The following is a 27,161-nucleotide window of genomic DNA, read 5'->3' on the forward strand; positions in this document are numbered from 1 at the left end:
AGAGCTGAGCATCCCGACACGTAGGAAGTCAAGGAAGAGGGCCAGGAGACCTGCGTGGCTGAATAAGGAACTGCTGGGTATGCTCAAGTGGAAGAGCAGAGTTTATAGGTCATGGAAGGAGGGGCTGGCCACTCGGGAGGAATATAAGGCTGCTGCTAGAAGATGTAGGAAGGCAGCTAGGATGGCTAAGGCCTCCTTAGAATTAAATCTGGCCAGAGGGGTCAAGGACAACAGAAAGAGCTTTTTCAAATACATAGCTGATAAAACTAATACCAGAGGCAAGGTTGGCCCACTGGTGAATGGGATGGGTGCCCTGGTGACAGAAGATACTGAGATGGCAGAGTTATTGAATGCCTTCTTTGTGTCAGTCTACTCTGTTGGAGGCAGTCCTGAAGAACCCTGTACTCCTGAGACCTCAGATGAAGTCAGGTCACTGGAGCGGTTTGCCTTAGTCCATGAGGAATGGGTTAGGGGCCAGCTGAGCAATCTGGACATCCATAAATCCATGGGTCCAGATGGGATGCACCCGCGGGTGTTGAGGGAACTGGCGGAAGTCATTGCTAGACCACTCTCCATCATCTTTACCAAGTCTTGGGAAACGGGAGAGGTGCCTGAGGACTGGAGGAAAGCAAATGTCACTCCAGTCTTCAAAAAAGGCAAGAAGGAGGACCCGGGTAACTATAGACCGGTCAGCCTCACCTCCATCCCTGGGAAAGTGATGGAACACCTTATCCTTGATGCCATCTTAAGGCATGTCAAGGATAAGAGGGTTATGAAGGGCAGTCAACATGGCTTTACCAAGGGGAAGTCATGCTTGACCAACCTCCTAGCCTTTTATGAGGAAATAACATTGTGGATGGATGATGGCAGAGCGGTGGATGTGGTCTACCTTGACTTCAGCAAAGCATTTGACACAGTCTCCCACAGCATCCTCATAGCTAAATTGAGGAAGTGTGGCCTGGATGATCAGGTAGTGAGATGGACTGCGAACTGGCTGAAGGACAGAAGCCAGAGAGTTGTAGTCTATGGGGCGGAGTCCAGTTGGAGGCCTGTATCTAGTGGAGTGCCTCAAGGGTCAGTATTGGGACCAGTATTATTTAATATATTCATCAATGATTTAGATGAGGGAATTGAGTGTACTGTCAGCAAGTTTGCTGATGACACTAAGCTGGGAGGAGTGGCTGACACGCCAGAAGGCTGTGCTGCCATCCAGCGGGACCTGGACAGGCTGGAGAGTTGGGCAGGGAGAAACTTGATGAAATATAACAAGGGAAAGTGTAGAGTCCTGCATCTGGGCAGGAACAACCCCAGGTTCCAGTATAGGTTGGGGAACGACCTGTTAGAGAGTAGTGTAGGGGAGAGGGACCTGGGGGTCCTAGTGGACAGCAGGATGACCATGAGCCAACACTGTGCCCTTGTGGCCAGGAAGGCCAATGGCATCCTGGGGTGTATTAGAAGGGGGGTGGTCAGTAGGTCGAGAGAGGTCCTCCTTCCCCTCTACTCGGCCCTGGTGAGACCGCATCTGGAATATTGTGTCCAGTTCTGGGCCCCTCAGTTCAAGAAGGACAGGGACCTGCTGGAGAGAGTCCAGCGCAGGGCGACAAAGATGATTAAGGGAGTGGAGCATCTCCCTTATGAGGAAAGGCTGAGGGAGCTGGGTCTCTATAGTTTGGAGAAGAGGAGACTGCGGGGGGACCTTATTAGTGTATATAAATATATAAAGGGGGAGTGTCATGAGGATGGAGCCAGGCTCTTCTCAATGGCAAACTATGATAAGACAAGGGGTAATGGGTATAAACTGGAACACAAGAGGTTCCACTTAAACTTGAGAAGAAACTTCTTCTCAGTGAGGGTGACAGAACACTGGAACAGGCTGCCCAGGGAGGTTGTGGAGTCTCCTTCTTTGGAGACATTCAAAACCCGCCTGGACACATTCCTGTGTAACCTTATCTAGGTGTTCCTGCTCTGGCAGGGGGATTGGACTAGATGATCTCTTGAGGTCCCTTCCAATCTCTAACATACTGTGATACTGTGATACTGTGAAACATACGGACCTGAAATACCATCTAGTTCCAGCCCCCCTGCCATAGGCAGGGACACCTTCCATTAGACCAGGTTGCTCAAATCCCCATCCAACCTGGCACTGAACACTTGAAGGACAGGGCAGCTTCCTGGGCAACCTGTGCTAGTGCCTAACCACCCTCACAGTAAACAACAACTTCCTAATATCTAACCCAAATCTACCCTCTTTCAGTTTAAAGCCATTCAACCTTGTCCTATCCCTACATGCCCATGTAAAAAGTCCCTCTCCTGATTTCTTGTAAGCCCCTTTAGGTACTGGAAGGCTATATGGTCTCCCTGGAGCCTTCTCCAGGCTGAACAAGCCCAACTGTCTCAGCCTGTGGTCATACCAGAGGTGCTCCAGCCCTCTGAGCATCTTCGTGGCCTCCTCTGGACTTGCTCCAACATATCCACAGATGCTGAAGCTCTGTCTCTTACAACAGAAATCCAGGGTACCACAGCTGTCACAGGGCTAGGTGCTAACATGTCTTTATTCATGTGAGATGTAATAAGGGTGGCTTAAAGCAGAAATCACTGCTCCTGTTGGCTTTCCTGAGAGTCACACATGTCCATAAGAGGGAATTTAACTCTTTTTATGTTTATTATTCTTTTTTCAGTCCAACAAATATAAATTTAATGACTACCCTCTGTTGGGGAGGGGAGAGGCTGGGAATCCAGAGCTTCTTGGAGTTCCTTCATGTCTTTTATTAACAAATGAATGTCTTGGTAAAATTGCTGATGTAAAATCCTCCCCGCAGGAAGCAGCTGGGTACACCACACTCCTGAATTACAATACTAAGTCACCCAGACTTGGAAACTGTGTGAAGTAACTCTATGCTTTACTTTTAAAACCTAAATGAAGAACTGTAAAAAGAAGCTAAGACTTACTGAATCATTACTACAGCCAGATGCAACGACCTATTGCCTGAGCCAATCTTTTTCTTCCTGGTGTCGCTCTTTCTGCCCTTCTCCCACTACGCCTTACCCTGACCCTGCCAGCGCCAGGGAGAGCTCCTGTTGCCCAGGCCAGGGCCCCTGGCCCAGCAGCGCCCAACATGTCGATATTCTTGCCATGGGCTCACGATTCGGTATTTCCGCGTTCCTGTTTTGTTACTTAAGCTCCACTCGGGGATGTGCGAGAGGCCAGTCATCAGGATATGTTTTTATTTTCTAATTACGTTAAAGCCCGGCTCAGCCGCAGTCTCCTCCCCGGCCGCGGTGGTGTGGTGCCGCGCCACTCTACCGCCTTTCGCCTGTCCCCCGACAGCCGCCTGTTTTCGGGGTACCCCTAAACCCGTCCTCGCGGCTCAGGTCGCGCTAGCGGGGCCCGCTGCCCGCCGCTGCCCACCCTCCTGCGAGGGGTCGGCCGCCACTGCTGTCGTGGAGCGTTATCCCCCCGCGGGGAGCCCTCCGCCGCTGCCGGGCGGGGAGGGCCTGGGCGGGGGGCGCGGCGGGCCGCACCATGGGCTCGGCGGCCGGCGGCGCCCTAAGTGAGGCCTGCGGCCGCCGTGGGCCGCAGCTGGGCTGTTGGGGCGCAGGCTGCGCGGTAGAGTCGCTGTGGCGGCCGCTGGGGTCGCAGCACCACCATTAGGGGCCTCTCGCGGGGCTTCCGCGGGCCGGGGCTTGGCCGGACGAGAGGAGGCAGGAAGGAAGAAGGCCAGGCCGCCGTGAGTAGCGCTGAGCGCGGCTAGGGAACCCGCGCCCGGGAGAGGGGAGAGCGGTGTGTTAGTAAGGGAGCGGGGTTATCCGGGCCGAGGCTGGAAATGATCCCCGCGTCAGCGCGGAGGCCGGGGCGGAGCCGCGTTGTGTCGGACAAGCGCAGGGGCCTGTGGTTCACCTCCCGCCATGTCACAAATGGCTGGGGTCCTCCTTGGGTACCCTCTTTTGGATACCCCCAAAGCCTTCACTGCCAAACGTCAACAGAGGCTGCTGGGACAACATCTGTTGGAACCCGGGCGTTAAACCACGCCTGCCTCCGTGCACTATGCTAGTAACACCTTCAGATTGTTGCTAAAGCACAGAACGGGCTTTAAAAGGCACTTGCTGATTGTTTACTCTTCGCGTTTCTCAGTTTTGGCAGAGTGAGACAGTTTCGCTTTCAGTTCTCAGCGCTGCAGCCCTTCAAACAGGAGCAAATAAAGCGTACATAAGCGAAATAATTTAAGTTAGAGTCAGAAAGTAGTCTTGATAAATTAGGCGTGCTTTTAGAGTATCTTTGCTCGTCGATACGTGTGGAACAGAACGGTGATAAGTGAGGTGGAGTCTGAACACGATGTTTAGAATATGGTGAAAATAAGGCTTTTACTTTTTCCATTAAATATCAACATACTCCTTTACTCCACGATGGTCTTGCAGTTTGTGTTTACATCCTCTAATGATGTGAATTTGCCTAAACTGTAGTTCCAGACTAAAACCTAGACTAGGTTATTTATATTGTAGCTTTGCAAACTGCTCGCCGGTGACTCATGAGTTCTTTTCAGTGGGACTCTACTTAGGTGGAACAATCTGTGGGCTAAGGTTTAGTTTATTGCCGTAGTTGAAGGTGAGAGATAGCAGAAGGTGATAAGGACAGAACATCTTAACGAGTAAAGTAGATATTTTAAACAACTTAACTATTAAGCTCAACGAGAAATGGCACTGATTTAATTATCCAAAGAAGACTTTAGGCTTTGCTCAGTGGATTTTCATACAAGTGGATTTATGCTTCCATAGGAGCCATGTTAACTTCTGTGCATTCTGGAATGTGTATGTTTTTTAGCATGCCTTCCTCGCTGAAATCTGTATTTTCCGACAGTTCTTTTCTCTCTAGGTTCTTTGCTTCCCTTTTGTGCTCCAAAATATTTCAATTCATTTTGTCTGCTTTGGTCATGTTTGACAGCAGAGCTGAAATCACAAAGATAATTTTTTACAAGTTTTGTAAAAATTGGTGAGTGTAGAAAAGAGAGAGACTTAAGTTAGTATCCCTAGTAAGGAACAGGCAGTTATGTTCACCAGTTCGTTGCCACATCAGACAGACGGTCTATCCAGGGTAACCATTGATGATTATTACTGGTGATGTCATGTGCTAGCAGTGTTATTCATCTTTTGGTTTGCTGTGGTTATCAAACATGAAGCACAGATGCTCATCCACTTCACAGTCCCCTAGAAAGGGATATGTTAAGGGTAAGCCAGGGACAGCTTAATGGTCCATGAATTGTGAGCTGTTGCATTGGTTATGGTTACAATTTCAGAACTCTGTCGTTAGGGGAGTATGTGTTGAATAATCCACATATTTCAACTGTTTCTGTTTGAAATCACTGTATAAAATCATTTGTTTAGCTACAAGTAAATATTACATTTTCAGACTAGACCATGTAAGGCTTTGTCTGAAATTTTCACCAGGGATCTGAATAAAGGCTTGATAGCCAAGGTGTTGAGTTGCCATCAGGCCATTGACCAGCTGGAGTAACCAAAGCTTTTTAAGCTGGAGGCAGCACCATGCCTAAGTGTAGCTTTATGCTAAGCAGGTGCACGGCCTGAAAATGAGCCAGAAAGAAACCGGTACTCCAGAGTGCTGTTCTGATGATCAGGCTTGGTGTTCCTTGACAGGTAGCACAAAATGTGGGATTAGGTCTCTAATTTAAGGTTCTCAGTTGTGGTTCTCTGTAGTCATGTGTGGAGAGAAATGAGTACTGCTGGAGGGCAATTCCTTCTGCCTAAGACACCGATACGTGTCTGGGATGGTGTTAGAGACATGCTGTTTCTTTTTCATACACAATGTGTAAAATTGTCAAAAGGGGTTTTAATGTCATATTTCCTAATTTTTGTTTGTTTTATATCAGTATTAGCGGGGCTAATAGGCTTAAAAGACTGAAAACAAAGGATCTCCACAGCATATTGCATCCACAGGATTGTGGCTTTGCATTGATGTCAGTTAAGAGTTCAAGCAACATAATCACATTACTTTTAAAATCATAAATTGACTTTGTGAAATAAGGCAAGATGGAGAAAAGATTTAAGGCTGCAACCAAAACAAAAATAAATTGTGGAAATGTAGGTTAAATGCAGGTTCCAATGGGCAGAACTCACCAGCCATGAGTATTGCTGTACTCTTAGAGTTGGAGATAAAGAGACTGCAGGGACCAAACCCTCACTTCCAGGGGAATTCTGGTTTATTCGAAATGTTTAGTTTGGCATACTAAACATGTTTGGAACACTAATAATGTTTAGTTTGGAATACTGTGTTAGTTTACATAAAATAGATCACATTTGTTCAAAACTAAAATGTAGGAAATATTAGCAAGTAGATTAAATGAGGGAATAAGAACTTTTTTGCTTTATTATCTGGCATTCGCTTGTTCAAACTGTTAGGACAGAAGGTCGGCTAGATAATGTGATGTAGCCACTACTAGAGACTGATTCACACTTAGGGCTACTGTAGTGAGTCACATGCGTTTTTATCTGACATTAATATTCTTCCTCTGAAGACTTTGTTTAAGGGAATACATATGGCTGTATCTATAGCATAGGACCTTATGAAAAATCAGGAAATTGGTTTAACTGGTAGCAGTACAACTTCTGAGATGTTAACTTACCTGTCTGATAATTTGGCTAGAGCAAGTTCCTTCCTGTCTTATGTAATACTTCATTTTTCTGATAGCAAACTATTTTCTCCAAGCTTTGAGAGTTTATCCTCTGCTTTTAGTAATAGTTTCTCTCATTAGGGCTGCCTGCAAGCTTGCTGGAAAGTACCTCTAACTATATGAATGTGGGGAGCATACCCAATTACAGCCAGATACCAGCTGGCCCTTTCTGATGAGAGATCAAGACAAGTGTTTGTGTCTAGCTTACGAGGAATATTTCTTGGAGAATGGAATTTGCAAACAAGCAATCTCAGAAGGGTACAGAAATCAAATGGATTATGTTCTGTGCTTTCAGACCAAAGGCTAAGTCTTGAAAACATGATTCCTGCAACTATTCACAGTGTCCTGAGTGCTCTGTATTTATGCTGCCACAGAAAGAACTGGTTACAGTCGGAGGAGAAATACAAGAAACACTAAGGACTGAAATGTGCTTGCAGCTAAAGTATCCTCATCATGAATAGGTACACTACTATCAGACAGCTTGGTGATGGGACCTACGGCTCTGTTCTCCTAGGGAGAAGCATTGAATCTGGAGAGCTAATAGCTATTAAAAAGTAAGTAATTTTGTTTGTTACTTAATAGTGGATGATCCAGGTTTTTCCATTCTGTGGTCCACATCACTTGCTTGTGCTGGTTTGAGCACTTCATATTCCATGCAACATTTGTTTTTGGAGTTGTATTTGGGTAGTGTGCAATACCTAAGTTCCTTGCGTCCTGCAAAGTCCTAGCAGAAGATAAAGAGGGTGAGATATAGGCTTATTGTAACAGTCCTCTGCTACTATGTCAGTCATGTACTAGTAGTTTGCAATGCTGCTTTGGAATCTGGAGCCCCTTTCCTGTGGCTTACATGGGACATACATTTCATGGTCCAGTTTCCAGTGCAGTGTTAATACTGCAGTGATAATTAACACAATGGATCTCATTGTCCATTGTGTGTATCTTTATATGCATAATAAGACGTATTGGTCTTTTCAGCTCAAGATTTTATTAAAATTCCTTGAGAAGTTCACTTTGTTTTCTGTGCTGCTTCACAGTGACCTCAGTTTGTAAATGGCTTATTTGTCCTAGTTGTGGTAAGAGGCAGCTGTAAAACATTGCAGGCACCTTCCTGAAATACCGACCATGACCCAGGGACATGCTCATCGAAAGAGCTTTCAGTACAATGCTGTTTTGTATGAACAGTCAATAGCTGGCTTCAGCAACTTTCTAAGCCTTCTGTGCTGAGGGTATTTTTCCTATATCAAATCTTGCCAGAGGCACCTTTGATTTTTGTTTTGCAGCATGGTAGAAACTCAGATGTTTCAGAACAAAACAGGAGATGGTACCCTCTTAGCATACGCATTAATGCCAGTCCATTCGGAACAGAAATGGTGTGGTAGCTGAATGCACAAGACTGTAACTGCAAAACCACTTCTTACTGTTATTATATTTTAGTTTATTCCGATTATTAAACTTCTTAACCCACAGATTTTACTGCCTGGGGTTAAACCACAACACTGAGCCAAAATCAAAATGCATATCAACAAATAGGACTGTATGTTACACACAGATACTGTGTTCAGAGTTACATTCTGGCTTGGGAGAAAACACATAACAGAAACAAGGAGTTGAAATTACCAAGAAATCAAAATACAGAGAAGAAGAGCAAGAAGAATATGTAAAAATTAGAGACCCAGTGAAATGATTTAATTTGTTCTTCATTAGATTTGTTTCAAAACAGTTTGAGTTGTTCATAACTGCCAAAACTCTTGTTCTTTTTACGGTTAGAATCTACTCCACCGCATTGTGTGCTGGAAAGAAAAATAGCATGCCTTGACTTGTTAAAGGCTCTGAAATTTTTGTATCAAAATACATATATGAAAAAAGGCAATCATGTGTAATAGTAATGCTTTTGAATTCTATTAGAGTGTGTGTTGTCCAGAGATGTGAAGGTTTTTTGACAAAGGAGAGAGTAACGGCACTTATGGGTCCAAGGCCAGATAATGTTAACCATGTATTGTTTTTTTTTCCTCTCTGCTGTTGTAGAATGAAGAGAAAGTTTTATTCCTGGGAGGAATGCATGAACCTCCGAGAGGTTAAGGTACTTGTTTCATTCAATGGTTGACTTTAAATTAGATTATTAGATGTTACATTTTGGGGTGACATCAAATTCTTTCCGCTCCTTTTATCAAGAACTCCCCTCAGCATGAGCTGTGGCATATGGCAGTATGGTTCTGTTTCTTGTTCATTTGAACATGGTGCCTGTAGCTTTACAAAAATTCCTATTACAATTCTTAACCAAAAAATCATTTGGTTGTAGAGAGCTGCTTCCTCCTTACGGTAGTAGTGTGTGAGTGAGCAGGCTTTCCTGTCACAAAACCTGGAGTTAATTGGTATTTGATTTTCAGAGCTTGAGAACACGTGCCCTTTGCACAGCAATAACCTTTGTACATGCAGTTGTTTCTGGATAGTTGGTTCAGGGGAAGGCATTTAGCATGAAATTCTGACACCAGCAAATCTTTAGAGGTGTGTTCTAAAGACCTTTAATTTCTAGCCCTTGCTATCACTGTTGCAAACATGCAGAAAAACATAGGCGACTTTTCTTTTCCTACAGTACCACACATTGGTACTGTGCTGCTACAGCAAGAGTGAATGTAGAATACACTGAAAACCTAAACAGTAGGGAGAATGAAGACAGACCCAGGTGTGCTGGTTTTGCCTGGAATAGAGTTAACTTTGTTCACAGCAGCTTGCATGGGTCTGTGTTTTGGATTTGTGATCAAAACAGTGTTGATAACATAGGGATGTTTTAGTTATTGCTGAGCAAATAACGTCAAGCTGCCTCTGTTTTTCATGCTTCCCCACCAGCGAGCACGCTGGGGGTGGGCAAGAGGCTGAGAGGGGACACAGCCAGGATGGCTGACCCCAGCTGACCAAAGGGAAATCCCATACACTGTTACACTCAGCAATAAAAGCTGGGGAAAAGGGTGAAGAAGGGAGGAATGTTTGTAATAAAGGCATTTGTAGTCCCAAGTAACTGTTACGTCTGATGGAGCCCTGCTTTCCTGGAGATGGCTGAACACCTGGCTGCCAGTAGAAGCAGTGAATGAATTCATTGTTTTGCTTTGCTTATGTGCAGGGCTTTTGCTTGACCTGTTAAGCTGTCTTCATCTCCACCCACTAATTTTCTCGCTTTCTGCCCTTCTGATTCTCCCATCCCATGGCAGGGGATGAGTGAGCTCAGCTCCTCACCAGGGTTAATCCACAATACCAAGGAAGAATTTCCAGGGCTGTATTTAGTCTGGACCATAACCTGACTGTTGCCAGTGCAAGTACAAGAAGAGTGTGAATTCTGCCAGTAGGCAGCTACTTACAGAGAAAACGCAATTGTTTTGGTGCCTACTATGATGCCATATTGCTGGCTTTTGAATGAACAGCATGTTAAATTGATACATATACTTTGTATATATTTACAAATACTTGGAGATTTGGTCTTTCTTCTCAGAGCTGTCTGATTATTTAAAATATTGTAGAGTTTTTGAAATCAAGTTCTCTGCATCAGTGAAAAATGTTTTTTTCTTTTTCATTAGAGTAAGACCCTTCAAAATTCCTGTTTATATTTTCTTTTTCTAGTCTCTGAAGAAATTAAACCATGCCAATGTAGTAAAGCTGAAAGAAGTTATCAGGGAAAATGATCATCTGTATTTTGTGTTTGAATACATGAAGGAAAATCTTTATCAATTAATGAAAGAAAGGTATGTAACATCATCACCTATTCCTGATAAAAATGAGTTATTTGCAGAATGTGCTTTTAACATCTCTGTTACTTTTCAGAGGGCTTTGGATCATTTGTTTAGGCTTAGATCTCTATGGCTTAAAGCTGTGTGCTGCAGTAGGAGCTGTGGCTGTCACCTTTGGGAGTATCCCAAACAGTTTAGTCACAGTTTCCGGTGTGTTTTCCCAGATTAGCCTGGCAGATAAGTAGTGTCAAAAGTGTCTAGAGTAGACACTTTTTTGAGAGCTGAAACTGTGGACTTCTAACAGCCCTCTTCCTAAGGAGGCATTGAACCTAGAACTTACCATCTCTTCTGTTATGGCTTCCTTGAATAAATGAATAAATAAATAAATAAAAAGTGGTTGAAACAGCAGTCATGAGCGACCAAATTCTGAATTGCTTTTAGGATCCAGAAGTTTTTACCTTGCTGTTTGAGCCGATATGTCCAAAGACTGCCTATTTTATTTGTCAGCATTGTCAGTAAAATCTGTCCTTTTGATATTTGTTGGAGCATTAATAAAGTCTTAATTTTAGCCTTCGGGCCATGATAGCATCCTTCAGAGGATATTTAGGGACAAAATAGCTCCATGCTTTGAGTTGTTCTCTGAGGACGCAGTTTTCTCTCTGTGGACCATAGAAGCAGCTTGGGAGATGACAATAGTTTTATCTGATTTAACAAAGTAAGGTTATTGTTAAAACATATCTCTGTAAATGCTACATAAAATACGTTTTTAAGCATAAAAATACTTACTAGGCATGCACAGGTATAGAAAAACTAAATTTGGCACACATATATGGATGTTGACTTTTTAATTATATGAATGGTTCAAGTGCATAACATACAAACCAATTATTGTTAAATTTCTTAGAAATGCTTGATATATCCTACATCCTTATGAAAACAAAAAGGGCAGATGTCTGTAAAAGCATGCTACACATCATGCTCTCTATGGTTTAGCTAGGCCTTGGACTGGTGAGACAGTGTATTAACTCAGACCTTTAAGAATGTAATTTATTTGTTTAAGTCTTAGTTAAAATTGCCAGTCTTGCTGGAAGGGACTTTAGAGGAAATATGACTCTCTTTCTGCTTTAAGTAAGAAAATAAGCAAGCAAATATGAAAGGCTGACTCTAATAGATGATCTCACTTATAAAATATGTGATGGTCAGAGTGTTTTTGAGAGGTCTGAAGCTCAGAAAATTGAATAAGGCCCAGGTCATCTTCTTCATTCACTCACAGGCTTTTTCTGAATAAAACTCGCACTGATTTCCACCCTAAGCCATCTCTACTGTGTTTTGGCCTGTGCGGAGACAGCTGGTATAGAGATGTTTGATCAGAGTCCTCTCTTGGTAAGAGTGGTTATCATTAAACTGCATGCCATGGCTGATCTCGCCTGAATATTGTGAGAAGAGCCTCCTGTTTTCAGTGGTAGCAGAGACTTTTTTTCGAATAACAGAAGATAAAGAAGTAGCGCATCAGCTGTTAGATAATAACAAGGGAAAGTCAAAAGTATGGCTTGTATATGCTCCAGAAGAGAGGCTAGAAGAAACTGCATGGAAGGGACTAAATTAACATGAACACTTGCTGTCTGGAGAAGCATACCTCATGACCTGTACTTGTCATGAAGCAAAATACAAGCACCAATACAGGCTTTGTAGAGAATGGATTGAGAGCAGCCCTGAATAAAAAGATTTGAGGGTGTTGGTTGACAAGAAGCTCAACACAAGCAAGCAATGTGCGCTTACAGCCCAGAAAGCCAACCATATGCTGGGTTGCATCAAAAGGAGCATGACCAGCAGGTTGAGTGAGATGATTCTACCCCTCTACTCCACTCTTGTGAGACCCCACCTGGAGTACTGATTTCAGCTCTGGGGCTCCCAACTCGAGAAGTGCATTGACCTGTTGAAGTGAGTCCAAAGGAGGCCACAAAGATGCTCAGAAGGCTGGAGCACTTCTGGTATGGAGACAGGCTGAGAGAGATGGGCTTGTTCAGCCTGGAGAAGAAAAGGTTTCAGGGGATACCATATAGCAGCCTTCAAGTACCTAAAGAGAGCCCACAAGAAACCAGGAGAGGGACTTTTTACAAGGACGTGTAGAGACAGGACAAGGGGAAATGGCTTTGAACTGACAGAGGGGAGATTTAGATTAGATATTAGGAAGAAATTCCTTACTGTGAGTGTGGTGAGGCACTGGAACAGGTTGCCCAGAGATGTGGCTGCTCCATCCCTGGCAGTGTTCAAGGCCAAGTTGGATGGAGCTTTGAGCAACCTGGTCTAGTAGAAGGTGTCCCTGCCCATGGCAAGGGAGGTGGAACTGGATGATATTTAAGGCCACTTAAAACCCAAACCATCTTTTTCTATGATTCTGTGTTAAGGTTTGTTCATTTTGGCCAATTTTCCTTTTTTCTTTTTTCATTTTTTCCCCCTTTTTTAATTCACTGCATAGACTTGACATGATGTCACATAGTTTTAATATAATGTAATATGGTAGTTCAGCAAATACGAATGCAGAGAGTGCTTAAAATACATTTATCAGTTTTACTCTAATTGTTCCCTTTTATCTTTAGTTCACTAATGAACTAAATAGGATGAGCTCAATAATAATAATTAATATCTGTTTCTTTTCTCTTATTCTACAGAAACAAACTGTTTCCTGAGTCTACAGTTAGGAATATTATGTATCAGATCCTGCAAGGACTTGCATTTATCCATAAGCATGGTAGGTTGTGTTTTAGTTGTAAAAATTTTGTATTAGAGCAAGATAGTGTCTGTGTGAGTTTTTTAATGTGTACACTAACAATTACATTAGCCATGGCAGGGGGGTTGGAACTAGATGATCTTAAGGTCCTTTCCAACCCTAAGTATTCTATGATTCTGTGAGGGAGTGAGCAAATGAACGATACTATATGACAGATTCAGATTACTGAAAATATCCATATTTTATAGTTGCCTGATATTTTAGTTAGGAGTTTTGCTCAGTTCCTTTTCTGTAGGTTTCTACTTTCTCAAACTGGTAGCTCGATATTTTCTAAAACTCTGATGTAAATGGGCACATTTCCTGAAAGATTTAGAGGTCCCCTGAGATTGAGTACAAACTAAAAATTACTCTTTTCTCAAGATACACAGAGATACCTGAATAAAATGCACATTCTCCATAAGGTACACTTGAAGTAATAAAGTCTGATTGACAAAGAGCTTTCATTGCATGGCCTTCCAGCTCATTTGTACAATAATACTAAAAGCTGAAGCTGCTATATACCAGCCAGTAGTAACAAGACCCCCTTAACTAATCAAAAAAAATACTGATTTTAATAATAACTTCCTCATCATATTTTCTTGCCCTCTGCAATTCTGCCCCTTAAATATAGTGTACGCTGCTCATCAGCTCATGGGGTTATTAGAAGGCAGCTAAAATCAGTGGCCAAAGGCCTGAAAGTGAAAGGCTTGTAGGACCAGCATTTCAGTTCACTTGAGGAAGATACTTAACTGTGCTTTGGAAAACATTTTCAAGCTAATGGTTTTATTCTCTGTTCTAGTGGGGCTTGGACTGGGGATTCTTCTGAAACCCAACTAGAAATTCCAGTCTGTTCCAGGGAGACGCAAAATATTTTAAGACAGAGAAGTCACACAATTTATTTGTAAAAATCTAGGTCACATTTTCAAATAAATTTTCAAATGGATCACAGTTTTTTAGAATACCTTTTACTGCCATTTGACTTCATACAGATTTAAAGAATGAACATCTTTGTGTCAAAACAAACTGTCTTGTTCACTGACCTGCTACACAGTAGACTGTCATTTCTGCAAATATATTGTGCATCTGTAGTTACAAGGACCTGGAAGTTCATGGCAAGCCTGACAGGATGGTCTTGGTGGTCTTGTGGCTCACAGTGTAAGACTGAGTGTGGCGAGATTCTCTCTGCAACAATTTTGGAAAAATCATGTGAACTTTTTTCCCTCTCTCTGTTTCTCTATTCCGCTCCTGTATGGCATAAAAGTGTTTGCCAAGTAAACTTTTTACATTCTTTATCCGTCCAGACTAACAAACTTCAAACATCTTTTCATATTTGAACACACAATTGATTGCTCTTTTTGCAACTTTGCCGTGAAATAGATTGCCTCAGAAGCATTCTGCCAGTGCATTTCATGTCTGCACAGAAAAATACAGAGGTGACTGTACTAAATGCTAAAAATAACCTTGACTGCTCTGTCTGGTACTTTCCATAAAGAGGCAGCAGTTCAAGCAGGCACCAGAGTATGTACTTAGTATCCCTAGGAAGGACGTAATCTGCTGGTTGTTTGGCACTATGTCTTCAATGCTGTCATGCATTAATCTAGCAAACAAAAGTTAATATAGTTATACTGGAAAATGTGGATACATCCTATGTGAAGGTTTATCCTCTTCTGTGTGGGAGCATATTCAAGGCTGTCGGAAAAACTTAGCATGTACTAAGCATGTTGGAAGGTCTCTGAAAAGGGGGTCATATACAGCTGGGGTGGCATTGCTGTGGACATCAATATTTCATTTGAATTTTAGGGTTCTTTCACAGAGACTTGAAGCCTGAAAACCTCCTTTGCATGGGACCAGAACTTGTGAAAATAGCAGATTTTGGCTTAGCCCGAGAAATCCGATCCAGACCTCCTTACACCGATTATGTATCCACAAGATGGTAAGTGCTAGTATTCGCCTACATCATGTGAAACTTATAATCGAACCTTTAAAGAAGTAAAGTATGAAGTTTCTGCTGGATATAACACCACTTTTGATGCCTCCTCTTTATGAAACCTTTATTTAAGTTTGGCATTATTTAAAATGCTACAGTTAGCAGAAGGTAGTTTACGGATGGGAGCTGCACAGGAACAAAGAGAGAGTCTGATAGGCAGGTGGGGCATGCTGGTATTGCTGCATGTCAAGAAGGCATGAGAGAGCTTACAAGATCTTATGTAGGTTTTAATTTTTCATTCTAAGGGAAAAAAGTCTTATGTATGGGATAAGAGAGGATAGGAACATTTTAAGGGATGTTTGCTCTGAACAACGAAGAATGAAGAGCTGAATGGTTTCATGTGTCATGTATCTGAATTGTGTTGATTGTTCAGATTTTTCTTCTCTTGCAGGTACAGGGCTCCTGAAGTCCTTCTCAGATCCACCAGCTATAGTTCTCCAATAGATATTTGGGCTGTCGGTTGTATAATGGCAGAAGTTTACACACTGAGGCCTCTCTTCCCAGGTGCCAGTGAAATTGATACTATATTCAAAATTTGTCAAGTGTTGGGAACGCCAAAGAAGGTAACTAAAGTGATATTCCACACTTCAATAGTAGTAGAGGTGCTCTGCAGTATAGAATGGCATAATAGCAGTAAGCATAAAAATAATCTATTTTCGCTCTTACTGCCGTAGTATGGTATTGATTTCAGACATAGTAAACTAAATTCAAGCTTACTTTCTGTGAAGTAAGAATTATGCAAGTATGCTATAAAACCTGACATTTAGAGGAGAAGTAGACCCCTGAACAGTGAACAGAGTCCTTAGCCTGTGTTTTCATTAGGTGGAAATTTAATTTTTTCTTGCATACTGTTGCATATAAACCTATGGTTTAAAAGGCTAGATATTGGAATCATGGCAAGACTCCTATCTCCTGATTCCATTTGTGCCTTTGACTTTGTCAGATGTGTAACAAGACTTCCTTCTCACCAGAGGTTTGAGGTGAAAATTTCTAGTGAAATCCTTAATACAGTTTAGAACAAGCTTGACACAATCTATTACTGATAAGAGAATATATGCTAGTGTACTTAGCACTGTGGTATTTTACAGTGGAACTTTCCTTGTGATTGGAAATATCATTCTTCCAGAACGACTGGCTTGAAGGCTACCAACTCTCAACTTCCATGAATTTTCGCTGGCCTCAGTGTGTACCTAACAACCTGAAAACCCTCATACCTAATGCTAGCAGTGAAGCAGTGCAGCTCATGAGAGACATGCTGCAGTGGGACCCCAAAAAGCGGCCAACAGCTAGTCAGGTTTGGTTTTATTTTTCTCACATCTGCATATGATGCTTCCTTTCACCTCAAGGCACCTTTTTATAGGCCTTCATTTAACAGTTGCTCAGGGGTGCTTAGAAGAGAGAAGAGCAGAAGCCAAAACCAATTTGCAGGACAAAGGGGAGTAATTAAAAGGAGAGTATTGTGCAAGGTAAACTGCCTGGAGTCTGTGTTCAATGGTCAGATGTGTTACTGCAGTGTGTATAAGTACACCTGAATTAAGTATAATCTAGTCGCTGTGAGTAGCAGCAGAGTAAAGGTGGGATGTATGGCAGAAGGATGTCTTTCATTGCTGCTGATGTGGGCCATAGACTCACTGAATGGTTGAGGTTGGAAGGCGCCTCTGGAGTTTGTCTGGTCCAAAACCTCTGCCCTAGGCAACATGAACCAGTGCTCAGTCACCCTCACAGTGAAAAAGTTTCTCCTGACTTTCATAGGGAATTTCCTGTGTTAGTTGGTGCCCATTGCCTCTGGACCTGTCAATAGGCACCACTGAAAAGAGCCTCTCTCCATCTCCTTTGCAGCTGTCTTACTGTTTCCTCACATGTGAGATACTCCAGTCCCTTATTCAACTTCGTGGCCCTTTGTTGGACTTTCTCCATTAAGTCCATCTTTCTCCTCTGCTGGGAAGCCCAAAACTGGACACAGCTGTCCAGGTGTGATCTCACCAGTGCTGAGCAGAGGAGAATGATCACTGCTATTGACCTGCTGGCAACACTCATGCTCATGCAGCCCAGGATACCGTTAGCCTTCTTGGCATCAAAGGTATATTGGTAGCTCATGTTCAACTTGGTGTCTGCCAGGTCCTTTTCTGGAAAACTGCTTTCCAGGTGGTTGTCCCTAGCATGTACTGGTAGAATCATAGAATAGTTAGGGTTGGAAAGGACCTTAAGATCATCTAGTTCCAACCCCCCTGACATGGGTAGGGACACCCCACACTAAACCGTGCCACCCAAGGCCTCATCCAACCTGGCCTTGAACACCGCCAAGGATGGAGCATTCACAACCTCCCTGGGCAACCCATTCCAGTGCCTCACCACCCTCACAGTAAAGAATTTCTTCCTTATATCCAATCTAAACTTCCCCTGTTTAAGTTTGAACCCGTTACCCCTTGTCCTGTCACTACAGTCACTGATGAATAGTCCATTCCCAGCATCCTTGTAGACCCCCTTCAGATAAATTAAACCAGTTAAAAAGTAAAATAGATCAAGAACTCTCAAAGGTATTAAAAAGCAAAAATCACTGACTGTAACTTGGTATTAAGAGCCATTAACAAATATTTTACAGTAAGTTACAAATGTGGTAAGGAATCTGCGAATCTATTTGAATGAGAGATCATTGGGAAGGGAAGATGAATATACCTTAAAACAGCAAGATGGACAGAGATGAATTGTCTTCACTGACAATTTCTTAATTACTTGTAAGGCAGGATAAAGATATTTTTACCAACCCATCTTCCAAGAAAAGGAAGAGGCTAATTTTTGTAAGTGCTGTATTTCTTTCACTTGATTCTGTCTTGGAACTGGAGAAGAGAAGAGATGGGATGTCTCTGGAGTCATTCGGGTCTTGATGGCTGAATCTGTGATGACCGGTGCACATGTGTTCCACATGCACATGCACACACACAAGCAAGAGAGCACATAATGAAGCATGCCTCTAGATGCTGTATACCTGGTTAAGTATTTTACTTCTGCAGAACCTTTTCCTTTTGTGCAAGTCCATGGAGGATCACTTGTTATCTGATAATAACAAGATAACTTGTTACCTGTTGAAACTTTTCTACTATTACAGCATTATTCTGAAGTGGATTGTGCTTACTAGAATCCAGTGTTGAGAGATGAGTCTTCTGCTGTTTCCTACCCCAGAAAAAAACAAATTACATTTGTACCATCACATAGAGCTAGGATAAGTTAAAAACTTTTTTTTCCTAAGTTGCATCCTAACATGTTCATTATGTTTTAGGCACTTCGATATCCATACTTCCAGGTTGGGCATGCCCTGGGCATTCAGGCACTGGGGAAACAAAAGGAACTGCATAATAAATCATCTCTGCATATTAAGCCTGTCCCTCCAGCACAACCCCCTCCAAAACCTCATGCTCGCGTTTCATCAAGGCCTTTTCAACAAAACCAGTCTTCCCAGCACTTGGTGTACCCACATAAGAAAGACAACACTGGGGCTGAGCACAGTAACTACTTAAAGGAGGACAAGGCTAACCAGGTTCTTCTGCCAGCCATTCACAATAAAGCGCCTCAGCAGGTAAAGGTCTGTGTAGCATAAGATACGCTTCCTGATATACTGCTGATTTTTGCTTAATTGTGTTTCTTTTTCTTGTTCTCTTTCAAGGTTGTTAATACTTTACTAACAGGACAGGAAATTGGAATAAGGAAGAGTTATAACTTTCTGCTAGAAACTAGAAGTTGCTATGTTGCAATCTAAATCTAGTTCCTATAAAACAAGTAAATTTCTTATTTCAAAGCCATTTTATGCTTCCCTTTGTTGTCAAAGCACTGCTTAAAGGATGACACTGTAATTTCATATGAGTAAAAAGAAAGTACAGTGGCTAGAATATTGATGGGATTGGTGCCACAAAGAAACGTATTAAGCTAAATAAAATGTATTGAAATGAATGAGATTACTGCCTTTATCCATTTACGACATCTAATTTGTGTCACTGGGAATAATAACCCCTTTGGGCTTCTATACTTGCCATGCAAAGCAACAGATTCTTCTTCCAGCATAAGGAACTACCATTTATATTGATTATGCAAGGAGACTGAATTCATAAGATAGATGACAAGAGCAGACAATGCAAATGCTGCTGCTAAGAGATCAGTATTAGCTAAGGTCTGTACTGACCACGTACAGAGTTGCACAAGGTTGAAATGTACTGATGAGCTTAAATGGCTGAAGACCCACAAATTTGTACCTATGCTGTCCTGCAAGAAAAAGGCATCTTATAAATGCCTAGGAACAGGCTTGTGGAAACATGAATGTGCATGCACTTTAGTGCTCCCAAGATGAGTCAAAAAATAAAAACTGAGTGTGAGCTAATTGTTTGGGAGGTGTATAGTGAAATATAAGTAGAATTGGAATTAAGACCTACGAAATTTATCCTTCTGTCAGTGCAAAATACTTTATTAGAGAATGAAATGCAGGAGATATGTAATAATGTCTACAGGCTACAGATTGTTTTCTTTGCATGTTTAATTAAATCCTGGGATTCTGTTGTTACAGCTCTACTGCCACTGTTACTCTTTGAGACAGACAAAAAAATCCTCTTTCTTCCTGTCACCTGGTTTATGCTGTAAGTGTGTGAATTTGTTTCTTTTCAATCTTTATAACAGAAAACATGTGCTGGAACTGAGAATATAAATGGTGAACTTAAACCAAAACCTAGGCGGCGATGGGGACATCTTACCACAACAGTGAAGAATTCTGAAGACTGGGATGACTTGGAAGACCTTGATTTCAGTTCTTCTGTCACAAGAATCGACATGAAAAACAAGAACAGGCAAAGTGATGATACTCTTTGTAGGCAAGTTGAATTTTTTTATGTCTGCGTGCTATTTGGTCTTACTTCTTTAGGCTTTACCTGTTTTTTCATAATGTTGCTTTCTGTGGATCCAGAAACATCCAACCAGGTAAAAGACATGCAGCTTGTGTCTCTCCGGCTTTGCCTTGGCTGCTTGTTGGATACTGACCTTTAAATTGCAGCACATTTTTGATGGACAATGCACGCTTCTATACAATTCCTTGTTCATTTTTCCCCACTGAAAATGATGCTTAGCTTAAATCTTCCCAAGTTATTCTCTGAATGTGTGCTTTCTATTTCACGTATGAACCATTCTGACATATTCCACAAATGTAAACTTGGGTGACTCTAAGCTGCAGTTTGCATGGATCACACACAGTAGAGAGAAACTTACTGAATAATTTATAAAAACTTTAAAAGCAATATATAACAGAACTAGAAGCACAAGTAAGGTTTTCAGGGGCACATGTATGGCTTCAGGCTAAAAATATTGCCTGTTGTCTGTATGTTTATGCTGTAGCAAGCACAGTATGCGGAACTGATTAATGGAGATGGGATGGAGATGAGAAGGCCAACATATGGCCTTCTGTGGATGAACATAAGCTGTAAGGATTGGACTAAGTGTAACAAATTTCGGTTTATAGATTTGAAAGCATTTTGGACTTAAAGCCTTCAGATGCTGTAGGCTCTGGCAGCAGTGCACCTTCCCACGTGACCTTTTCACGGCAGGACACTCCCACGTTGCGAGTTTCTGCAGCAAAGCAACACTACTTGAGACATTCTAGGTATCTACCCGGTTAGTAAAAGACGCTTATTTCCTTTTCTTCCTCTAATTCCAACAGCAGTATGAAGTAGTCATTGGTATATCAGGCTTTATCTTTTGACATGTGGAGGTGGGCTACTGCTTAAGAAACATGAGAGCAGGACCTTTGCTAATGTATGTGGCCATGATACAAACTACAAGCCTGGTTTTGATTTACCATAAATTGTGAGCAGATCCTTGCATGTTAGGTATCCTGCTTAAGTATGGGATGTATAGTAAATACAAATAGTATGTGACATATGAACTCTACTGCAAACTGCTTGCACAGTCTTTGGTTTCAGTAGATAACACCACAGGAGTACAGTACTATGAGAAATGCAGTCTACCGTTATTTGCACTCAGGTTATCTTGTCACTGTTAGGCTAAATGCTGTAAAATGTTGTGTTTGATATGAAGCATAGATTTCATTTATGTAGCACAATTTGCCTTATGTGACTTGAAAATATTTGTGGCCTTGATGTAGGGATCCTGTCCTTTGACATAAAACAGCCATTGATGCTAGTGGAACTACTTAACTGTTATCTTCGCAGACCATGGCTGGTCATAGCATTCCCAAATGAGAGGATGGGAAGTAACCCAAAGGCATGTTAAGAGTGAAAAGATTTTGGCTAAGTTCACTGAACCAGACCAGTGCTGTAAGATTGTGCATCAGATGGAATGAATGTGAGCCTGTGTAACAACAGAGATTTCAGCGTGGTAATTTTTTGCGTTTTTGCAATAGGAATAAGCACAAGGAATAGCATAGTCTCCACTTCAAACAAAGAGCCTGTTCCACCTCATCCCTGGCCCAGTTCCGGTTTGCCTGGGAAAGCTTCTGGTCTGGGAGGAAGTATTAACAGGATGAATTCAGGTAAGAAGCTGTGCTTAATTAACACTCTGAGAGAAGATGATAGGTAACATCTCTGCAATTCCAGACAGCTGTATTTTGGGGTCACCCATTTCTAATACATTGTCAGCTCCAGTGGCATTTGCTACTGTGTCTGTTCTTCCTGTCAAAACCAGTTATGACCACTGTTCTCCACTGGACTTGGAGATTACCTTAAACTGAAACATGATAATTTTTTCTAATGAATCTCCAAAAGTCTGGTTTGAAGTACCACATGCATAGAAGGTTGGACAACTTAGGTCTGTTCAATCTGAAATACTTCATCTTGCCTTCAGTTTCCATTGACAGGTTCTGTAAGTCATATTTTTCAGGTTTCCAAATTATTTTAGCCCATCTGGTGCTTAAATGACTGTCATAGAGGATGAAGCTGATCTAAACTGAACTAGCTGTACAGACCACTCTCGCTATATGAATAAAGCAAAATCTGTCATCATGTCTTTTAATCGATGCTGTTTTAAGTAGTGAAATAATTGTAGCTTTAAAAAAAATTCAGACAAAAAGCGAAACTCTCTGATTTTTCTCCTTCAGGTTTTTGGGGCATTTGGTATTTTCAGGTATTTCATCCCTATTGTTTGATTTGAAGTCATTAATTTGTAGATTTTGCCAGATATATTTAAACATGTTGATGTTTCTAAATTGTATCTATGTATTTCCTGTCTAAATCTTTCTTGGCTTCAGGTTTTCATGTGATGTTACGGTTCTGCAGTACAGTACTTATTTTGCATATGTTGTTTTGAAAATATTTGATTGAGAAAATTTGTGTTGAATCTTGGTCCAAAGAAACATTTTGGGTCTTCAGAAACTCTGGTTTAAAAAATACAAAACTTTACATTTTGGATGTAATTTAATCAGAAAATTGTTCTTTAAAGATTCAAGATGGGAGGATGTTGTAAATGGCTAAACTACGTGAGAACCTTTATATACATAGCACATGTCTCCTTCCTGGCTCTTCTATAAGTTTTCACTTCTTTGGTAGCTGCATAGGATGTCATTAGATTTTCCCCTTTTTTACTTAATACCATCATTTCCCACAATATGCTTTGCCACTGCTCTACTGCTGTAGTATATTATAGGCGTATGTGCAATGGATCTGTTCTGTACATGCTAACTTTGTTTAGTGTCCATCTTCATTCTGTCTCTGGGCTGCTTTATTTGTCACTATTTTTGTCCCATTTTCTATGGCTTATCCTGCAGGTCAGTCAGATCTGTTCATGCTAATCTTAGGGACAAATTTTATAGCTGGCTTTACAAATCTGGAACATAAATCTGACCCAGTTTATTAAATTGCGCACTTACTGAAGCCTTGTGTAGCACCACAGCCCAAAAATAACTGTATAAAAATCAAGAGTGAGTATATTCATATGACTCAGTTGCTGAAAATTAAACAAAATAATTCCAACTGAAATGCTAAGTTTTGACAGCTGTAAGAAACCTTGAAGAAAGCTGAGTTGTCAGGGAGAAGCAGAAATTGCCCTGGTATGAGTACAATTTGTGCCCATTTTCCATTCATCTTCAATGCAGTCTGGTGCTGACAGTCTCCTGAATATACAGGTTCTGTGGATTCCTAGTGTCTTCAAGGAAGTTCTTGTTGTCATCAGTCCATGATCACTGCATACCTTTGTCATCTGTTGATAGTATGGGAGATCCATTGTGTAGGGCTCAAGTGTTACTTGTCATTTCTTTCAGGGTCCATAGGGTCAAGTGGTTATATCCCTGCATTTCTGAAGAAGGAAATAGGCTCTGCTGGGCAGAGGATTCAGTTAGCACCAGCTGTGGAATCACCTTCTAGTAAGTATAGTACCAAGGTTGTCTCGGTCTCTTGCTCATTACTCTGGTAATGCTGTATGTACTGTCTGATGTATGTATGTAGTGCTGAGCTACATATCTTTCCTTTACTGAATTTGTAAATATATGATTGAGTGGAACTACAGTTTGTAACTTTGCAGAATTTCATATGGGGAAGGATTTGGTTTGTATTTACTTTGTGAAGTATGTGGTTTTATCCACAGCATATCCACAGCATATAGTGGAACCTAGAGGGTGTGTGGGCTGGTACAGAATTCACACTTGTCAAATCAATAAGTGCTCCTTGTCTGATGAGCCTTTAGGGATTGGATCCACTATTGTTTCACATCAGCAAACTGTATTTTACAAGGAGGCTTCTTTCATAGAGTCATAGAATCATAGAATGGTTGGAGTTGGAAAGGACCTTACAATCATCTAGTTCCAACCCCCCTGCCATGGTCAGGAATACCTCACACTAGACCGTGTTGCCCACGGCTCTGTCCAACCTGAAATAAGGACCTCGACCTGCATCCAGTTGCTATTCAATGTGGACAGCTACTAACTGAACCTTTATCTCATGAAATTTTCTCTTCTCCCTTAGATTACACTTCCGTGAAGTCAGTAAGACCTCATCTTGGACAGCCATCATTCAATTCACCTACTAAAAGCACACCAAGGTTAATGCCTTTCCCACCACCAGCTCAGCCGGTACACGGGCGAGTTGACTGGTCTGCAAAGTACGGTGCTCACCGGTGACGCATGGCAATACTCTCTAAACCAGTGCATTTCCCATGAAATGGTGGCTAACATGAGACAATTTGATATTGTTTTATGTACCTCTAAATCTAAAAGAAACAGATCCTCTATGAACAAGACATTTTGAAGGGTTTTTGTTTTTTTACTTTTATTTGTATTCACTTGGATACAAACTTGTAACTTTTTGTATAAAATTGTTTTGTTATATAATTGGGTCCAGTTATTTTCATAAAACTGATACATTTTGTATATATGGCTTAGGGGTTTTGGCATTTTTATATGATAAATTTTTATAAAAAACTTTTTTAAAATTTCACTTTTCCTTTATTAGATTCAACTTTTTTATAAAAGTGGATTAAAAAAAGCAAAGTGGTGCAATATTGCAGTGGAAGAGAAGTACTGAGGTAGAGGCATTAATTAGATATTTCCTGAAGTTTATGTGCTAAACGAGGCTGTATAATTTCACTGATGCCACATCTTTTTGTCCTCTACTCATTTGGTTTGTGCTGACATCAAAGGAATGAGTAACTAACAGTCTAAACTCCTTTGCAGTCACTGAGAGACTGCCAAAAGTCAGTGGAAGGCTTCTTTTTCAATATATTTTTGCCTTTGAAAGGTTTTGTTGGACTGCTGTCCAGCTCCATTCTTTTGCTTTTACCAAATTTGAGGGATCTTGTTTGGTGAAGGGTGAACACCCTTCTGTAGATCTGTTTTCTGACACTGCACACTTTTTTCCTGCTTTCAGAGTTGCTTCTTGGCATTGTTCACTAGAAAATAGAAAGTGGACCTACCTCTGTTAAATTCATTTAAATGTTCTAATGATTTCTAAGCAGAAAAATCAGATTCTATTTTTTTTGTTGTTGTTAATATAAGATTTGAAGACCTTTTTAGGACGATATTGACAACTATAATGCTGGTTTCAGAGTAACAAAGTGTTAGTGGTACACCAGTAGCAAGAGTTTAAGCAAACAGTATCTATGCAGCTGACTGAACTTCTACAACTATTCTAAATCACTTTTAAGAAGAATAATCCAGAGGAAATGTGTCAGTTTAAGCTTAGTAAGTTCTTCCTCTCTTCAATACATCTTCACTTACAATGTCTAGAATATGTCAGCTTCCATAAGTCAGGCCCCAGGCTGTTCTGAATAAAATAGGACCTTACCTGGTCCTGCTAAAAACCGTTCTAAATTTATGGTTGATTTCACAGAAACTGATACAGCCCTTTGAAGAGCAGTTTAACTTAGTTTGTAAGAGCAAATAAGTTACCAGGTTATACAGAAAAGAGAATAGCCCCATAGTCTAGTTTTAATTCTGTAATGGGAAAGAATGCCAGAGTCTAGCCATGAGCAGAAGATTCATTTAGATCACAGTCAGCATTTGGCAGTTCCAGCACTTCCTTCCACACAAGGAAGATAAAACAGTTCAGTGCTGTGGAAGAACATCTTCCGTAGCTGAGTTGTGGAACAGCGGCACCAAAGCTGATGTGTGCTCTAAAAATGGATCTTCCTGCAGCAGTGTACAGGAATGCTCACCTTTCTGAGCTCATCTTATGAACAGATCGGGCAAATGGTATATTTACGAGACTTAAATCCAGTCTGAAGGGATGACAGCAGGTATGGTTCTCAGCATCCGGCCATGCTGAAGGAGCTGAGTGTCCAGCTACTCCGTTATTTGTTTATGCAAGTGCTAACTCTAGGCCATACCTAGCTGCTTCCGAAGCAGTGGTGCCAATGCATAGCAGTAAAACAGAGCAGCCTTTCAATTTCTGAAGCACACACTGATAGTGTTTTTTGGTAAGTGGAAAGGGAAATCCATATATTTGTGTTAGAACTGGAAAGAGTTGTTTTTCTTGGCAGAAATAAATATCTCTATTTATATCTAGATATCATTTAATTTATTTTATCACTCTCTCAAAAGGAAACACTATCCTAAGTATTCCTAGACCCAAGTAGGCAATGTGACTAGTCTGTTCCATACACTTCATTCTTACTACAGGAAGTGAGAGATGAAAAAGTCACGAGAATGCTTGGGCTTGGATTCATGCTGCCTAAACGTAAGCTCCTTTATTGTGAGCTGACTCTAAACTAATGGTGAGTGAGAATCATGTTAAGAGAAATTTGGCTCACTTGAGAACTTAGCTGCCCTCTGGAGACACCTGGGTCTCCTTATTGAGGAGAGAGGCTACTCCACCTGCTGAAAGTAACACAGGATGAATCTGGACATGCCTATGGTGTCTGAGCCTGTATCAGCCTTGTGGTGATTTGGTGACTTTCCTTGACTATAGCGTTCAGGTTTTGGTCAGTCAAGTGAAAAGATCAGAAAAAGTAGAGAAGTAGTAGTACTCTTTTTTGTGTATTTCCTGCTTTCCCAAATTAAAGCCTTTATTTAGGAAAAAAAAACCCACAAGCCCAATAATCTTGATATTCAGAATCCCTTCTGCTAGTCTTAACTTAGTGGGACAGAAAATGAGCTGAGTATAATGGCAGCACTGGTAGCCTTTACTCAAGACTCCAGCAAATTCCAGCTGAAGCTGGAAAGCTTTTGCATCAAGACTGAGCGGGGTATAGTGAGTGTTTTACTGTGCTGTCTCAGTGTGCAGTGCACGTATGGAAAAGCTGTAGGGGTTCATTATACTGCAGTCTGGAGCAGCAGCATATCTGAGGATTTATCACACGTAACCTACTACTTTGTGCTTTCATATTTAGCAGCATCTTTATATAAAATGTTTTTAGAATTCTGCTGTTTACATTTTGTCAGGCTTATGCACAATGTGTAATAATGACTGCTGGAAGTAAAAGAACCTGGCAAGTGGGCTCATTCACCTCTGTAATCCAGATTTTGTTCCTAGAAGTATTGTGTCAGTGCCACGATGTTAGCAAAAAAAAAAAAAAAAAGACAAAAA

The 27,161-nt window shown here is 41.4% G+C and overlaps 1 protein-coding gene across 4 annotated transcripts; it reads left to right on the forward strand.

Annotated features, from left to right (window-relative positions):
• The first annotated feature begins 3,043 nt into the window (after positions 1-3,043).
• Positions 3,044-27,161, forward strand: CILK1 (ciliogenesis associated kinase 1). Of its 4 annotated transcripts, none has more exons than XM_080616992.1 (14): positions 3,044-3,728; positions 6,979-7,237; positions 8,709-8,763; positions 10,296-10,417; positions 13,075-13,154; positions 14,973-15,105; positions 15,551-15,722; positions 16,286-16,453; positions 18,437-18,739; positions 19,822-20,012; positions 20,654-20,805; positions 21,554-21,682; positions 23,405-23,506; positions 24,105-27,161. In XM_080616992.1, exons 2-14 carry the CDS (start codon positions 7,137-7,139, stop codon positions 24,257-24,259), a joined length of 1,863 nt encoding a protein of 620 aa, XP_080473118.1. In that variant the 5' UTR covers positions 3,044-3,728; positions 6,979-7,136; the 3' UTR covers positions 24,260-27,161. The 4 variants fall into 4 exon arrangements, with proteins under 4 accessions (XP_080473118.1, XP_080473120.1, XP_080473119.1 ...); XM_080616994.1 differs by having other exon boundaries at positions 18,437-18,733; XM_080616993.1 differs by having other exon boundaries at positions 7,058-7,237.

This window comes from Psittacula echo, assembly GCF_963264785.1.
Source record: "Psittacula echo genome assembly, chromosome: 4".
NCBI lineage: Eukaryota > Metazoa > Chordata > Aves > Psittaciformes > Psittacidae > Psittacula > Psittacula echo.

Bases quoted from the DNA above. Each gene is read 5' to 3' on its own strand.
- CILK1 (XM_080616992.1), top strand. From the start codon at position 7,137: ATGAATAGGTACACTACTATCAGACAGCTTGGTGATGGGACCTACGGC. The intron at 18,740-19,821 runs GTCTGTGTAGCA...TCTTTATAACAG, and splicing joins AAGCGCCTCAGCAGGTAAAG to AAAACATGTGCTGGAACTGA. The intron at 20,013-20,653 runs GCAAGTTGAATT...TTCGGTTTATAG, and splicing joins AGTGATGATACTCTTTGTAG to ATTTGAAAGCATTTTGGACT.